Raw genomic sequence first — 17,373 nt, 5'->3', positions numbered from 1 at the left:
GTGGGGCGGTATATAAATGTAATTAATTAAATAAATAAATAATTTAAGAAAGAAGAAAAAACCAGAAAAACTAGCAGTTACCTGAACCAAGGAATAATAAAGAGGGGTTCTTTAAAGACAAATTCAATGTACCGTGGATGATGCATTGATATATTAATTAAACGTTTTAAAATTGTTTTGTTTTTGTTTTAAAAAAGCATAACTCTAAGACCTAATGAACCTATTCAGATGACACATCCTGTTCAGACGGTTAAGCATTTTGAGCTAAACATTATGGCTTAGCATGTTATATGAACCATGACTTAGCGTGCCATGTGAACCATTCCTAACCATGATAGCTCCATAACCACAGTTTAAACACACTCACTATTTGCTACAAAAGGATTAGAGGCCTAACCATGGCTTAGTGTGTCGCCTCAACAGGCCCTATGTCTGCTATTTCATTTTTAAAACAAACTACATTTGTGGATGTCTGTAACTGCTTTCAAAGAAGTTTGGGCCAACTATCTTGAGAAGCCTGTATCTCATAAACAAAACTAACAACATTGTACCCCTATTCAGATGGTCTGATCCTGGGTATAATAAACACAGTATCCCTGCCCTTTCCTGTCACCATGTTCATCGCCCTTTAGCCACGGAGACTCTCCTCTATCTGTGGGGGTTCTCAATGCGATCTGCAAAACCAGCATTCTGAATTGCCTTGTGGAGCTTCCACAGACAGGAGATTCTCCTCTTAACCAAGTCACCATCTGTGTGTAGAGAGTGATGAATACAGTAACGGCGGGGGCAGGATTAGGGTGCTCCTCTTCTTTGCATGTTTATTATAACAAGCATTAGAACACCTGAATAGGGCTCATGTCTGCCCATTATTAGTTGCAAGTGCATTTACCTCTAAAAAGAACAATCTTGCTTACCATTTTCTCACATACCTAAAGATATTAAAGACTATTTTATACTTATTGTGGATCTAGACCTCTCTAGTTGCATGCACAATAATTAGATTACAGTATCAGTTTATGAATGTTTTTCTGGCCAAGAATCGATTTTCAAGAACCATAGATTTATAGATCAGCAAGAAACAGAAAAGGGCTATCTCCTCACTTCCCAATATCAGATCAAGCAGTGTTCTTCCTCTAGATAAGAAAAAAAAATCTTCCGTGAGGAGAAGAGGCTTTCAGCGAAAGGACTCCATGTCAAAATCTTTGGTTCTTCATAAACAGAACTTAGCTTTAGAAGTCCGGCTTTATCCACACAACTCACCCACTCCCCTCTACAGCATCATATAAACATACAGAGGTAAAAAATCAATGTCTGAAATGAAGACTACTCTGTACGTGTCAATTTCATTCCACATAACAGTATAGCATACTTACCAAATTCTTGTGCTTTTGGAAAAGGAACACCACTTGCGTGCAGAAGTATATTACAGTTACCTGAAGGGCTTATTGTATCAAAACACCTCGGATGTATTGCTTTTTATCTAACATCCTAACTATTGTGCCCTAAGAACAAGAACTAAAAACCTGCAGCTATACAAATTGCATACTATGTGGTAATCTTCCATATAAACGTCATCACTTATGTAACAGGGCTTATTATGGCCCTCCAAAAATATTCTGAAGCAAACCATTCTCATCCACATTTTTATTTTTGCTGTTACCAAGTTTAGTTATTCAAGAACCATCAAAAACAAATAAATAATACACACAACGAAAAGTACAGCTCAGGTTTCAAGTACAAAGACTTAATGGAATTTATTCCATAACGGCTATTAACATGTTCTTCTACGCACACAGCCATGTATTAATGCACGGCAAATCTCATTTACCAAACTGAAGGACATAATGTGATTTGGGAAATTCTAAGAACATTTATCTTCTGCTGAATACACAGCCATATTTTCTAACGGTCAGTGGGTTCACTCATCGAGCAGATTCAGGGAGGTCATTGTTTGGACCGGTTGTTGTTTTTGCTTCGAATGATTCATGGAATCCAAGAAGCAGAATTGCCCTAGGTAAAAGGATTGATCTAAAGGGCTGTATTTAACAGTGGAAATCAATAATCCCTAAAGTATTTTTGTTTCTGTTGAGCAAGTGTTCAATATGTCACGGCAAAAGTCTGTAAAGTGACTTAAGTTTATATTGATGAAGTGACATCTTAAATAAGGTTCTGCATATTTGTCTAGACCTTCATTTCAGTGATGGGGCAAGTATTTTATAAGAATTAATAGAGAAAAACGTTATTGTTCTTGCAACTCAGAAGATGTTTAAACATCCAAAAAGACTTTAATAGAATATTTAGGGGTTCCTCTGAGCCCATCTGTTCACTCATGCAAAGTGATCCAGAGGTAGTTAAGTACAATATAAATATTCCAGCCTGAGTCCTTTTCATGAAGTTGTAGGTTATGCACCTGTTTCGGCACACAAGGATCCTCTCTTTTGAAATTGGTCAGGAATGTCAGTTCTGAAGGTGCTAATCATGTTTTCAAGGAAGGAAGGGCGAGGAACACTTGACTTCAAAGGGTGAACAGCACAGCCAAGAATTCTAAGACTTATAATCTGTTCTGCAATGCATATTCAAGGCAGTAACATCATTGCTGCTCTCTTGTATACTGGACATAGCAGGTTTTCTCTTTGCAGTAGACTTCAGACATTTGTTACTGAAATCCTGTTTCTACGCTTTGGGGTGTCCATTCATATGTTGCATTGGGTTGCCCATTTTACAGGAGGAAGGGGAAGGAATTCTAATTTGGGCAGGGAACTCCGTGTGTACAGTCTCTGAACTTTTATGAAATTGCATTCTGAATACTTAAACAAGATAAAATGTGAAATAAAAGGTGTAGAGATCACAATTAGAATTTGAGTGGAGGAGAAGAAAAACAACAAAAGAACTTCCAGGCAGCAGACTTCAATACTCTTTTATCCATACGAGTGGTATTTTCCATGCAAGTGCAACCATCTTGGTTGCTCTGAAGTTCTAAAATATATGTTTCATGTGTTTGATTCCATAGGTTTTAAAGAAGACCATGATGATGAGTGCCCAGAGTCCTAAAATAAAACCTCCGGGAGGATGCCAGTCCTTCTGTTTTGGTTTCTGTAAAGTGATAAATTAAAATAATAATTAATATTTGCTACTTCAGACTTACTAAAAACTTCATGAGAGGAAGTCTTTGTGCTTCCACCAAAAAAAAGATGAACAGTGCAATCCTGTACATGTTTATTCAGAAGTAAATCCCAGTGTCCAATGGGATTTGCTCCCTAGAAAGTACGTGTAGGATTGCAGCCAAAGTATATTGTAATGTAGCAATACTTTATGGCCAGGTTGACACAACAGTTCTGATGAACCAACAGCTTTAATTATAATTTTCTTTTTTCAAGTGCCAAAAACTTATATTACCTGTTTAAAAACATTATTTCATTCTTACAGCTCAGTGAACTCAAAAGTTTTTTTTTTTTTTTTTACATCTTGGGCATCTTATTCCCAAATAATATGGGCACTTTCTCACATTTCCTCAAATGCTCCCTTTCAGATGTGAGAAGTAAAACTTATTACTTATTTATATCATTTATGTCCCACCTTTCCTTGAAGTAGCTCAAGATCCTCCTTTCATCTTATCCTCATAATAAGCCTGTGAGGTAGACTGAGAGTCGTTAAATGGCCTAAAGTTACTCAGGTTACTCAGAGAGTTCATAGCCAAGCAAGGATTAGGTCCTAGGCTCCTCAGTCCTAGTTTAACACTCTAAGCACTACACCACACTGGTTGTTGTATTCTTTCTTAACAGTGAGGAAGATGCAAAATAAGTACAGTTGTCTATTTGGTTTATGGAAGATTAAGCAAATCTTTTGCTTTGCAAAGAATTCCACAGAGAGCAAAACGAAATTTGTAACTTTCTTCTACTACTATATATTTGACAAAGAGTCTACAAATGATAATAGTTCATAACCTCAGATAGTATTTCAAACCCGTTACAAATCTGTTCAGGGAACAGAAAATGGAACTTTTGCAGGAGATTCAATGAAATGAATTGTGCTGGGTTTTTTATTTTTTTGTACAAAAAAAAAAAAGTATTTCAAGCAGTGAAAAATGCAGATAGCTTGCGGTTTACATTAATGAGAACAAAGCCGACGACAACAGCAATGTATATTCACCTTAAAAATGGCTGAGCGACTCTCATTAACAATAAAACGTATGCAGCACCAATCATTCTCCTTATTGGTATTCACAAGCACTCATTTCCCACTAAAATATCTCAAGGAATCAAGACAAAATATACAAGTCTGCCAGCACAACCTGGTACTGAAAGTAACAGCTCCTACTTCACACTATTTCACACAATGGAAACTTTCTGGTTTAAATTTTCCTAATTAACCTAGAAATTCATATGCATATTGCATTGCTCTTTTCATCAATCTCTTCACACTATCAATCTTTCTTCACTTGGATCTCAGACAAATCCTTACCACAAAGTGGCACCTGACCCTCCTAGACAAATGACACCAATTTGCAGCCAGTGACACTAAAAGCCTTTCTCTTCTATTTTTCTATAGAACCCATAATTTAATTTCTTTAAAGAAATTTATCAGAATAAATATTTATAAGGTAACTTGGGTGGAAAGTTTTACATCTTGTCATACTACACACCAAAGATTCCCTCCCTCCCTTGGCTGCTGAAATTCCAAGGGAGGCCTTGGCAAAAGGAAGGCTTTTTATATTTGAATTCAAGAGCATGCAAGTAATCTGCTCAAAGCTGAACAGTACAGCTTTTAAATGCACTGGATACATTATTGGACGGGGGGAGCTAAAGCAACAACAACAACAAAATAGTTGGAAGAGGTGAATGCACTGCCTTCTAAGAAAGACACATGCCTCGATATCGGGGATTAGAGATTTACAGTGTGAACATTAAATGCAGGCCTATAGCAAGTGCTACTGGGAAGGTACAGTGTGGCAGAAGAGGTCTGGAGCCTCCTGAGAATGGATTGTGCTGAACATTTCCTTTCTTTGGTGGTTGTAGTAGCGCTTTGCTGCTTATGTGATTATTTTAATCTGCCTTTTTTAATTATCGAATCTTCAGCACAAAGGCAAGATCCAAGCATTTTAATAAATAAAGGCACATGACTTACTTTCTCTGAAGTTGCCACTCATTCTCCCTTCATTCTTCCCCTCCTTCAGAAGGGATGCCCTCTGGGGAAGTCTTCATTTTCATCCATTAGCTGCCTACTGGGGTCCTAACCCTCCAGCATTCTTGGCTCCAATGCTCTGTTAGGGACAATAGGAGGAAGGCTTTCTCCGCTGTGGCACCCCGGCTGTGGAATGAGCTCCCCAGAGAGGTCCGCCTGGCGCCTACACTGTACTCCTTTCGTCGCCAGCTGAAGACCTTTTTATTCTCTCAGTATTTTAACACTTAATTTTAACTTAAATTTAAATTTTACTGTTTTAACTCTGTATTTTAATCTTATTTTAATTTTGCTGTGTGGTTTTATCCTGGTTGTGCTTTTTATACTGTATTTTGTATTTGTGCTTTTAACCTGTTGGTTGTTTTATTATGGTTTTAATTTTTGTGAACCGCCCAGAGAGCTTCGGCTATTGGGCAGTATAAAAATGTAATAAATAAATAAATAAATAAGTAAGTAAATAAATAAAACAGGCATTACTTCAAATCTGAGTCTAGCAGGTACAATGTCTTCATTTTCACAAGAGAGTAGATGCAGGGGGTCTGATTCAGATCAGGACCCTAACCAGGGGGATAAGGGGGATTTTAAGATCCAAATTGGAGGACCTGCATCTGCTCTCGAGTAAAACTGAACAAAAGTCCTAGACAGAGTCCTAGATACAGATTTAAAGTAAAGCCTGTTTGGGCCTCAATGGTTTTGCTTCAGGAGAATACTGGAGAGTAATAGGAAAGTGGTAAGTATGCTTGGGGAAGAGGGACTGCATTGCTGTAGGAAGGGCTTTATTTACCTAAAAGTCACAAAGCTCCTGATAGGGCAGTGAACAGAAGAAAGGGAGGTGTGTGTGTGTGTGTTTACAGGGACTAGATATAATATATTTGGAGAGTAAACCTTTTGGGTGGTTGCATACTTCTAGGGATATGTTTATTACTCTACAGCAGAGAGGCTAGTTAGTCCATCTGCTCCAAACCTTTATTCCAATACTACAATATTCCATCACTTTTTTGAGGGGGGAAGAGATTAATTCTGTGAAGGGGCTGCAGGTTTGAGGGGAGTGCAATCTACTGTATTTTTTAATACAGTAGATTATTCAGAGAAATGATTTTGAAAGTGTGATCCCATTATAGAGCTGGAGGGATTTGGGAACTACATAACTTTGCATAACACCCAAAATTTGATCTTAGAAGCTCTATTTGCGGGTCCAGGGTGGGGATGCGGGGAAGTCCGCCAGACCTCTCAGACCTACTCAGATGCTTGCAACATCCCTAACCACCCCACTGGATAGGAGCCAGCAGCTATAAAATCAGGCAACAGCATCTCCTTGACAGACTCTCAGCTAACTTGGAGCTCTCCAAGGTCCTGAAAGATCCTGCCTAGTCTGAAGTTGCCTTGCTATTCAACAAACCAAACCTGACCTGACCTAACCTAACCTGGCACAATGGAACTTGATCGGTCAAGATCTTTCTTGTCCTGATCATCCACATGAGTGGACTAGGCTTAATGTGAACTGAGGTGAGACTTGCCTTGACACTGCTTTCTTGTACATACTCTGCCTTGCTGGGTTCAGCACCTCTGGGCGCTTTGAACTGAGTTGGGCAGCACCTCTGCTCCCCCCCACCATGCAAGAGCACCATTGCATCCTATCCACAGCTGTAATAGTTATGTCCTTATTTTCCTGGATGCACAATTTCCCTGCCAAGCAATGATATGTCAGCCTCTATGCTAAAGTACAATGGCCAAACGCTCTTGTTTTCTAATGAAAATGCCTTGTGGCAAACAAGATAAACTGAGGCAGCTGCACCTCAGGATAAATAGGCCCAATGACACCAGCTAAACAAGGTTCATGGTTTCTTCCAACTAATTTTCTGCCTGGCAATTCCACTGGCATGGAATTGTTACAACTTTACTGGGGTTTGAATGCAGGTTTTTTTTATAGATCTTGGATTTACACCACATATTAACCCCTTAGTAAATGCACCCTTTGTCCCACTATAATTGATGTTAACAGGTGAAAAAGCATGCACAAAATGGTACAATGCATCATGAACGAATACATTTAGCAGCTTAAGGGCTGGTTATTATTAAATTGGAGGAGATTCTGAATTAAAAAGCTAGGTAGCTAAGCAACAGCTGGCTTCCAACTGTGAATAGTTTTCTGTCATACTCTTTATAGTTGGGATAGAATCATTATTCTGTGGAACTTCAAAACAGTTAACAGAACCCTGCTCTGCTTATTGTAATTAAGGAGAGGATAAAACAGTATTTTCAAATTGGATGGGTCTGTAGGGATCCCAATGGAAAATGTCCAAGATTTCCAGTGAGTGCTTTTCATAAAGCACATAGCACATGTTGTTACTAGAGTAAAATGCATTGTGTGAAAAAGAATGATAAAGAAAACATGCTTAGAGATGCAGCAGCAATTAAGCATGTAACTTTATTTTTTTAAAAAGTAGCAATTTAGGATAAAAGTTTAGATTACAGCCCTTTGCATTCAAACTTCACAGGCAGAAATGCTATGCTAGAAAATTAATAAGGTGCCAGTCCTTCAGATTTTATTCCCATTAACTCAACAGACATAGCTTTAAAATGGACTAAAAATATAGGGGTTAAAATTCTGTATTTAGATTTTATGAGAACAATTATCATATAAGATCCATATAGTTATGCTAAGGCAACCCAATATAAGAAGCAATAACAATTGCTTCTATAATCGTTAGGGCACAATCTAGTCTAGCATATGCTTGACTCTCTCACTGCAATCAATGGGACTTACTTTGATTTGTCCCAACTATTTACTGTACAGTAGCTCTGCTGAGTCACACTAAAAGGTCACATATGCTAGTATTGTACAAGTCCTTACAATGTTGAACGAAGTGCTGTAACTATAAAACATGAATCTTGAGATCCATGGCAACCTATTACTCTTCTGCATGATCATTCAAAAGTGACACTGATACAGTTCTTAAGACATAGACCTTGAGGCCAGGACTGATAAAAAGCTGGGTCTAAACCTGTTTCATAGTCACAGGCCCCGTTCAGAAGACACCTTAAACCACAGTGGTTTAAGGCTTCTTCTTCTTTTTTTTAACAAAAAAGCCTTAACCACCATGGTTTAAGGTGTCTTCTGAACGGGGCCACAGTTTATCAGCACAGAAAAAGGCCAACCTGCTAAAATAAATCTTAATTCTTAAGGTTAGGTGGGGGATGAATACTCACTCTAGATTTAAGCCATGAAGCATAGAGCTAACAACACCTAAAAGACTTACTTCAAAGACCTGCTAATTTAGCACATATCACTCTGAAAGTCACACTAGAGTAACCTCATAAACGGTTATAGGATTGGAGTTGCATCCAAGCTCTGGAAATAACTGGAATCTGCCTGCCATGAATTCCTCAGTTGTATTTGAGGGGTTCCTGTGGAGGGGAGCGATGGTTACTGGACTCTACCATGGATCAAGAAACATACTCCCCTACGAAACAATACTATGATTGACCGATGCTGCTCACTAGGCCCAGGTATGCTCAGATTCATTTAGTCTGAAATCCTATATACCCAATAAGCTGGGAGTAAATCCCACTGGACTCAGTAGGATTAAGTTCTGAATAGTCATGTATAGGATTGCACTGCTAGACTCTAGAATTATGAACCAAAAGTTCTAATGGGCATTTGAGTAAAATACACCATATCCAAACTATTCCAAAAACAGAAGCAACAAGTTTCACTTGTCTATATATATGACTACAATATTACAATATATTTATAAGATGCGCTATGCCAAACATCAAGATTTGTATGTGGTCAAATTAGAACTACTGGAAGTAATATTAGAACACTGAACTTTTGTATCTCTCATCATTGGCTATCTAATCAAAACTCCATGCCTTCCACATAACCCCTTATCAATGAAGTACTGTGAAAATATCTTGATTAATGTATGTGCATATTGCATGTTTTTGTGGTTTTTAATTTTTGTATATTGTTTTTAAGTGTTTTTATCTTATGTGAACCGCCCAGAGAGCTTCAGCTATGGGGCAGTATACAAATGCAATAATAATAAATAATAATAATTCATGCAAACAAATCTATGTAGCTTTGATGTGTTTGGGCCATTTGGATAATTCATCTTATAAAACTTGTTAAATACAAGACCATTACGTTAATTTGAAATGCTGAATCAGTGCACTTCTCCTTTACTGAACACAATGATACACATTGTGTTCGTCTGATGAAAGTTAAAAATGCCTCAGCTTATAAATTAAATTCCCAACTATAACATAAATGATTTATCATGACTGAATACTGCATGTGTCAACCATAATGCAGTAGTTACCAGAGCAGATTTAGAAATACTGAGAAGGTACTATGGAGCTTTAGAGAAATTGTTTGCATGAATTAAATTTCAAATTAAAATCAATTGTAACATAATATCACATTGTAGAATGGTTTTAAAACCACATTTAAATCCATTGAAATAAATTGGAAAGTTAAGCACGGACATGAAACTTTCTCAGGGAAAGCAGAGGAGCTTAAAATGATCTGGATCGTGCCCACTATTTGTTTTCAATATAGCAAGGAAATTCTTTCCAGCACATCTGCCAGAGCTTTGTTACTGGTGAAGGACTGTTGAGCATCAGTCTTTATGACATTTCGTTAATAAGCAGAAATGGAGGGATTAGACAAAAACGCTCCAAATTGTTTCATAGATTAACAGGCATCTTTTATGCTGGAATTCTGTTAGGACTTTAATCTTACTATGAATATGAAAGAGGATTAAGTTATTAGCAGATAGTTGGAATTATTTTTTTCCCCTCATGACCCAAAAACCACACAAATTGTAAGCTTGCATATTTTACCATAATATGTTGCTTGACATGTGTCAGGATTTTTGTTTGATTCTTTCTTTTGGGGTGGGGTGATGGTAAGGAACTGCTTGTGTTGTCAGGGAGAAAATAAAGTCACATTTCACAAATATATTACATATATTGCTATGTTACAAACAAATACAATATTACACATAGTGCAGTATACAGTGCTGGCAGTCTGCAACCACAAAACGCAATGCACTTGCAGAAAATAACGTTAGTGCAACCGGGGACTAGTACTTGCTAGTACAGCCTTGGAAACTAGCCAAAATTTGCACTTCTGAAACAAGTCAGCCCAGCACCCTTCCATGAGCGCTACTGACTTCCCCTTTCCAGAAATGCAAATTTTGGCTAGTTTCCAGTTTGGTCATTTTTGCTAGCGTTGCAACAGCATTGGATACTGGCCATAGAAAATCAAGGGGAAAAGTTTCAATGAAAATACTTTTTGAGTGGGGGAATGTGCCTTTCGCTTGTGAATTGCGATAGTGCAATAAAATATCTACAGGTGAAGTCCTGAGATAATTTCATAATAGGTGGAGGAGAGAGAAGAGGGGAAAGGGTGACGCTTAATTTTTCCCCAGAGAGAGCAGGGGGTGGGGACCCACACAAACTTTAAATTTTTAAATGTTGTATACTTTTAATGATTACCATTTTTAATTGTTGTAAACCACCCAGAGAGCTTCGGCTGTGAGGTGGTATATAAATGTAATAAAATAAATTAAATAAATAATAAATAAATAAACACACAGAGCAGAGGGAGACATATACATACAGATCCAAAGAGAGATGTTGGGGGCGGGGAAGTACATATACACACGCAGATCCAGGGCGGAGATAGAAAAAATACTAGGTCAAACCAGAGTCTGCTCTTCCAACCATGCAAAGTAGGCCAGCCTGCAAGTTACCCTTTACTGCATATTTGAGAAGAAGGGCTGCCGCCACCTACGTGATTAATAATGACACTAAGCCTGAACACATGGGAATCCATTAGTGCTTATAGCAGTCTTCCCCAACCTGGAACTCTCCAGATGTTTTAGACAGAAATTTATAACAGCTCCAGCCCGCATGGTCAATGGTCAGGGATGATGGGAGTTGTAGTCTAAAACATCTGGGGGGCACAAGTTTTGGAAAGTCTAGCTTGGAAAGTCTGGGAGCTATGGAGAAGCTCCCAGAGCAACTTTAATCTCTGTAGCACCATGGTAGATTGTAGAATGCACCAAGTGATCTAGGTAAGGCCAATCCAGACCATGCAAAAATCAATTTCAGTTTACAAGGGCATATATCTATTTAAGAATCAAGCAGAGAAAGCTTCGGAGATGGTCAGTTGCTTTTAAAATAAAACACAGAAATAATTAGCTAAGATCTTATTTATCAAGGACCCAATTCCTAAGGATAACTTATCAAAGCAGCTTGGACGGGGTGGCGGGGGTGGTGCAAACCTTGGACTGTGCAGCAAGGAAGAGTCTAGTTTAGACACTTCACCAGTCCCTTGAAGAAAAAAGGAAGATTTAACAATCTCAGATATTTCTAGAGAAGTTTTTAAGCCTAAGGGAGAGACTGAAAATTGAAAATGAACGACCAATAGCCTGAACTTACCTTGATCATGCGCCTTTCAGATGATTCCTGCATATACCTATTTAACAGGTAGGAATCAGCCCTATTTGGGAGTATGTACTAACTTTCGTACCTACAGATGTCTGACATGCCTAGGTTTGTTCTTTGTTCAGAGACATGTGCTATAAGGAAGAGCAAAAGATTTCATTTGTCACAATCAGAGAGTTGGGGGAGAAACCACACACAGAGATTTTGGGGCAGATGATATCACAGAACCGATCCACACCTGGGGAGGATCTCTTAAATATAGGAAAGGAGGAAAAACAGGCCAAGAGAAAGGAGAGGTAGCACTGAGAAAGCGGGGCACCTCTACACACACACACACACACACACACACACACTCACACACCCCTAGAGGGGAAGAAAGGAAAACACAGATATGTTCTGCTCTTTCCTTTCCCTTTTTCCACCTGGTAGGTTGTTTACTCTTCGTCCCCTCCCAATAAGCTTACCATTTACTGTCTTTCTTTTAACACATATGTACAAGGCACTTTTCTTTGTGGTTACTTCGCTTTCTGCTTGGTTGCTCGTCTTAGCCAGGAAAAGTACACAGAGTTGGGAAAGGAAGTGGGAAAGAAGAATGTTCTCCTTACTTCCTCTCTCACCTCTATGTATGTTATAAAGCTGAGATTGCTCCCCTCCCACTTCCAAAGTGCGGAGGGGCTTTGCGTAGGCACCCGGAGAGATCTTCTTGGGTGTTATTCTGCTTGCAGGTGCTATACAAGGGATCCCAGCTCTAGGCTAAGCCAGCTTGTGGTATGGCTGATCCCTTTACATGGGAGCAACTTGCCACCAGGGCTATAAGTTGAATTTTTCTGGACTCGGTTTCCCTTGGCCAAGCACAGTTGGGGCAGCTGGAACTCCATCCACGAACCATCTTTTTGGACACAGCTATGCCTCCAGCATAAGTGAAGCATTTTACAGCTGTACCTAGTGTGATTAGCTCTTCATGGTTAGGTAATGTTGCATTTACTGTCAACTTTCAAACCATGGTTAACTATGTCTCATAATGATCCTGTTCAGACGACACGCTAAGCCATGGTGGATACGCATTTTGAGCTAAATATTATGGTTTAGCATTTCATGTGAACCATTCCTAAGCATGGTGTCTACATTTTATTTATTTATTTATTTATTTATTTATTACATTTTTATACCGCCCAATAGCCGAAGCTCTCTAGGCAGTTCACAAAAATTAAAACCATGAAGAGCATAAAAAACAACCAACCATCTAAAAACACAAATACAATATAAAAAGCACAACCATGGTTTAAACACACTCACTAACCATTTCCTGCATAAGGGCTAGCGGCCTAACCTTGGCTTAGCGTGTCATCTGAACAGGCCCAATATGTGATGACACCTGAAAGAAAGCTTTTCAGGAGGACAATGAGAGTCGTCTTGTGATGTTTTCACAATGAGAAATTATTATATAAAGCCAACCCAAATTATTGCAACCCTTATGGCAGGAAGCATTACCTCATATTATGGAGTTTTTGAGATGTTATATACAAATGCAGTATACCAGGAATACGATGAACATTCATGCTAAATCTGAATCTCTGATTATACAATGGATGTAGGGGCAGTAAACAGACTGCAGCGTAGATGCAATCTCCCTTTGGCAGTGTGCTGTTTTCAGTCTTATAAATATACAAGACTCTCCACAAACATGATGAGAAAAACACATGCCATCAACTCCCTCCTAGAAAAATGGTATCAATCAAAATGACAAAGATTTTTAGGATCCACATTATAAACTCAAATCAGAATTCTGAGAATAAAACAGTACCTCCACCATAGCATCAAATAAAGTGGCTATTAACCTTTCTGGAGAAGTTTATAGAATTAATACTGAGAGCAAAGCCCGCCTATTTTATCTCTGAATGTCACTAAGACGAACAGCACAGTCCAAATATTTTGGTACCATGTGTCACCTTTGCATAAATATTAATAAAGTTTACTTTAATTAAAAACAACAACAAAGGAATGATTTAGTAAACTATTGAATTTCCTACTAGCCATTCTTTGGGATATCCCACAAGTAGATACTGATATATAATGAATTCACACATGCACGTATGGCAGGTGTTCAATACCCATGAGGCTACACTTTAGAGTTTGGAATCGTAATCAATATTCTGTCTTTATAAAACTTCACTTCTAGAGACATAAAGAACATCTTAATAGATCTAAAGAGTTAGAAATGGAAAGATCCTTCTTCACACTTTGAGCTGAACATTATACTATTCTAAGTAAACTCATGCATCTTGGTTACGGATTAGTCTGTATGACTCAAACATTACGACTGGGTTGGCTCATTACAATAAGCCAAGGTTGGGTTTTTTATGAATAAGCCATGATGGTTTATCATGCCATCTGTGAGCAGTGTCCTCAACCACTGCGGTGGCTTATTTAGCCAAAATAAGCAACTCTAATAAGCCATGGCATGCAGTGAGGTTTATTTAAACCATTATGGCTTATCCTGTTGTCTGTCGCCCCACACTGGCTTAAAGAGTGGTTTAAAGATTGGCTACAGAGTCACTTGGCAAGAGCAATCAAAACTGCTGCTGTTGCTCTGCTCCAGCCAGCAGATCTGTTTCTGAGATCTGCCTAGCAACAGATTGCGCTTGCTGCCCAACCCTACCCTAGCCCTTCCCCCACCAGTGTACTCTGCAACCTCCCAAAGTATCACATATGTACTTTGAGTAGCTTATATAACCCATCATGGCTTAAAGAGATGTGCAGACCCTATTACTTTTCTGAGGAGAATGGGTAAAGCAATCCAACAAAGAAACAAAGGAGGAGATAGGGTGGGATAAAAAAAATGCCATGGGACAGACCCAGGACCATTACACATAGTCAAAATCTTCATTCAGGAAATACCTGACAACTATTCCTAAGAACACATTCATCACATGGGCGCTCCAGAATTAAAAACTGGGGCTAAGGAATAATTTAGATGGCTGCTATTAAATGCAGAAAGTCTGCAGAATAATAAACACCAGGTATACAGAGCTTTGAATTTATATAACAACTAGTGTTCGAGATGCTTAGTGAATGCACTGTAACTCCCAAACTGCTACCTGGTTTTGCCCACATAGTTATTCTAAATAAAATTGGGGGTCTTATCTTTCTTTGGAACTAACATGAATAAAATAAAAAAATACAAGCAACCATTAACATGATATCCCTTAGTCTTTAGTAAATACCCACCAAATTCTTTCAAAACCTCTATAGATATAGCTGCCAAGGTACTTAAAGTCCTGGTGTCACCTTTTCTCCACCCGCCCTATACTCGGCACACCTCCTAACAACCCAGCCCGTTTCTTTTCTCTAACTTCGAAATATCCCTTCTTCTCACGTCACCCCAATTCCAATCTCAATACTTGGTCCCACTTTTCCAAAGCCCACGTGTTGAACATTTCTAGCCCTCTTGGCAATAAAAATCATTTGCATCCTCTCCTCCATAGTGTTCAGTCCCCATCACCACCAACTCTATTTACATCTCTTCATGTCTGGAACCAAAGATTCTATCTCAGGAGCACCAGAAGGAACGCCTAGCAATTATGTACTTGGTGGAGTATAAATTAACTGTCTCCTTAAGCAAGCATTGTCCCCTCAGGATCAAGAGAAAGACACCAAGAAAAAAGCCAAAACAATGAAGCTAACATAGCATAACTTTGGGAACATTTATGCTACAAACAATGCAATACTGTTCTGTGAGTTTATGGACCTTTTAATGTAAATTCTTAGTGTCTCTTATTTTAATTCTTTGTATTAAAATGAACTTTTACATATTTGTGGGCACCTTCTAATGAAAACCTTTTTAGTACCTTTTTGTATTTTACTTCTTTGCATTGTAGTTTTTATGTGCTTACCTGTACTGTATCGGTAAAGTTGATATGACCATGATGGTTGAAACAACAAATAAACAAACTCACAATACTGTTCTGCCTGTTCAACAACAAAGACACGAACACTCAACTGTTGCTGTCTCCATTTATTCCTTGCTATTCATTCTAAAACCAGAAATAATTTGATGAAAATGCCAGCCTTTCTGAATAATTTAGGAAAACAATGCTAGAGGAAGCAGCCCTGGTGTGCAGTCTGCCAATATCTTTCTTCCTCTCTATTCATCAACTGTGTCACGATGGGCCTGTGGGTCGCATGGCCACAGCCTAACAGTAGACTATGGAAGGATAAACAACAAGAACTCACCAGCACACCATCTCATTAAGATTACATGATGGTTAAAGTGTGATTAATGTGTGTAACTACTTGGAACCAGGCTACTTTGCATTTCACTAATAGTACCCAGAATGGTAAAATGCTAACCCAGCAGTTCTAACCAGTCCTCAATTAACTTGGTGAAATTTAAATCAAATACATAGCAACACACACACACACACTGTATGGGTGGAGCAACAGGACATTGATACGGGTTCGTAAGTAACAATTATATTTTATTGCTTTGGTTTACTCTCAGTTTATAAAGTGGAGAATATTAGCAACCCCCTGACTTCTTAAAGGTTTTTCTACTACTACAATTGATCATTTACACAGAGCAACGATCACCCCTGTTCAGACCCAGAATACTGTGAATACCAAAAGACCTAGCAACTGGGGATAATTATCACCAGCATGCTCTGCTTGTAAATAACATTGGACATTTTGCAGGACGCAACTAGAAAGAGAAGATTGAGTCACATGGCTTTCTTGGTGGGCAATGTGGAAATACTAGACCTTGAAAACAGAATGATCATCTATCACATCAGCTATGAAATGCTAAATAGAAAGTCACCTAATTGGCTAAATGAAATGAAATATTTTCTTTAATTTGGCATTTTCTGTTTAACTTAGCAATTGGCATTGTTTGTTTGTTTACAGCAGGGATACAAAAAAATGCTGGCCAAATGCAAGTCACCAAGACATTGCTATTGGCCCAACAGAGCCTCCTACATCTTCTGCCACTGAAAAAAAAATTGTGGTGGCACTTCCTGGGGGTTCATTTGCTAGTGCTAATAAGGGGATCCCTTCCCTTATCTCTGATCCCTACTCTGAGGGAAGCTCCGAGGATGGCAACATGGGAGAGGGCCTTTTCTGTGGTGGCCCCCCAATTATGGAATGATCTCCCCGATGAGGCTTCCCTGGCACCAACATTGTTATCTTTTTGGCGCCAGGTCAAGACTTTTCTCTTCTCACAGGCATTTAACAGCATTTAACAACGCTAAGTATTTTTTTAAAAAAGACCCCAGAACTGTTGTTTTTAAATGGATACCATTGTTTTTATACTGTTTTTTATGGTTTTGATGGTTTAAAATTTTGTATACTTTTTAATGTTCATTGTTTTTAACTTTTGTAAACTGCCCAGAGAGCTTCGGCTGTGGGGCGGTATATAAATTTAATAAATAAATAAATTATATTTTATATTTCCCTTGGTGCAAATATGTAGGTATATTTTTTATTTCTAAATATGTTTAAGTTTAACATATTAGTGTACAATATAGGTATATGGTACTCAGGTATGAATCCAAGGGGGAGAAACATGTAAGAACTAGAACATCACAAAACTTTGTCTAGGTCAGGAATGGGGAATCTCTAGACTGCGGGCCAATTTCGGCCCTCCAGACCATACCACAGGGGCTCAGAAGAGGCCCCTGCCCTACCTGAAGCCCTTCATACTGCCAAAGAGTGATGACGTGTGCTCTCAACTGGCACTTA

General features: G+C 38.6%; 1 protein-coding gene across 1 annotated transcript in view; it reads right to left on the bottom strand.

The window, feature by feature from the left end:
- Positions 1–1,629: 1,629 nt before the first annotated feature.
- PIGK (phosphatidylinositol glycan anchor biosynthesis class K) overlaps positions 1,630–17,373 on the bottom strand; it is a 120,859-nt gene continuing 105,115 nt past the window's right edge. The window contains exon 11 of the mRNA XM_063137268.1: positions 1,630–3,093. Within this exon, the coding sequence (XP_062993338.1) occupies positions 2,977–3,093 (117 nt within the window). The 3' untranslated portion in view covers positions 1,630–2,976. The remainder of the gene's footprint in view (positions 3,094–17,373) is intronic.

The sequence above is a fragment of the Elgaria multicarinata genome, chromosome 1, assembly GCF_023053635.1.
Source record: "Elgaria multicarinata webbii isolate HBS135686 ecotype San Diego chromosome 1, rElgMul1.1.pri, whole genome shotgun sequence".
Taxonomy (NCBI): Eukaryota; Metazoa; Chordata; class Lepidosauria; order Squamata; family Anguidae; genus Elgaria; species Elgaria multicarinata.
Note: the sequence above shows the minus strand (reverse complement) of the source record. Positions and strands in the feature narration are given on the sequence as shown.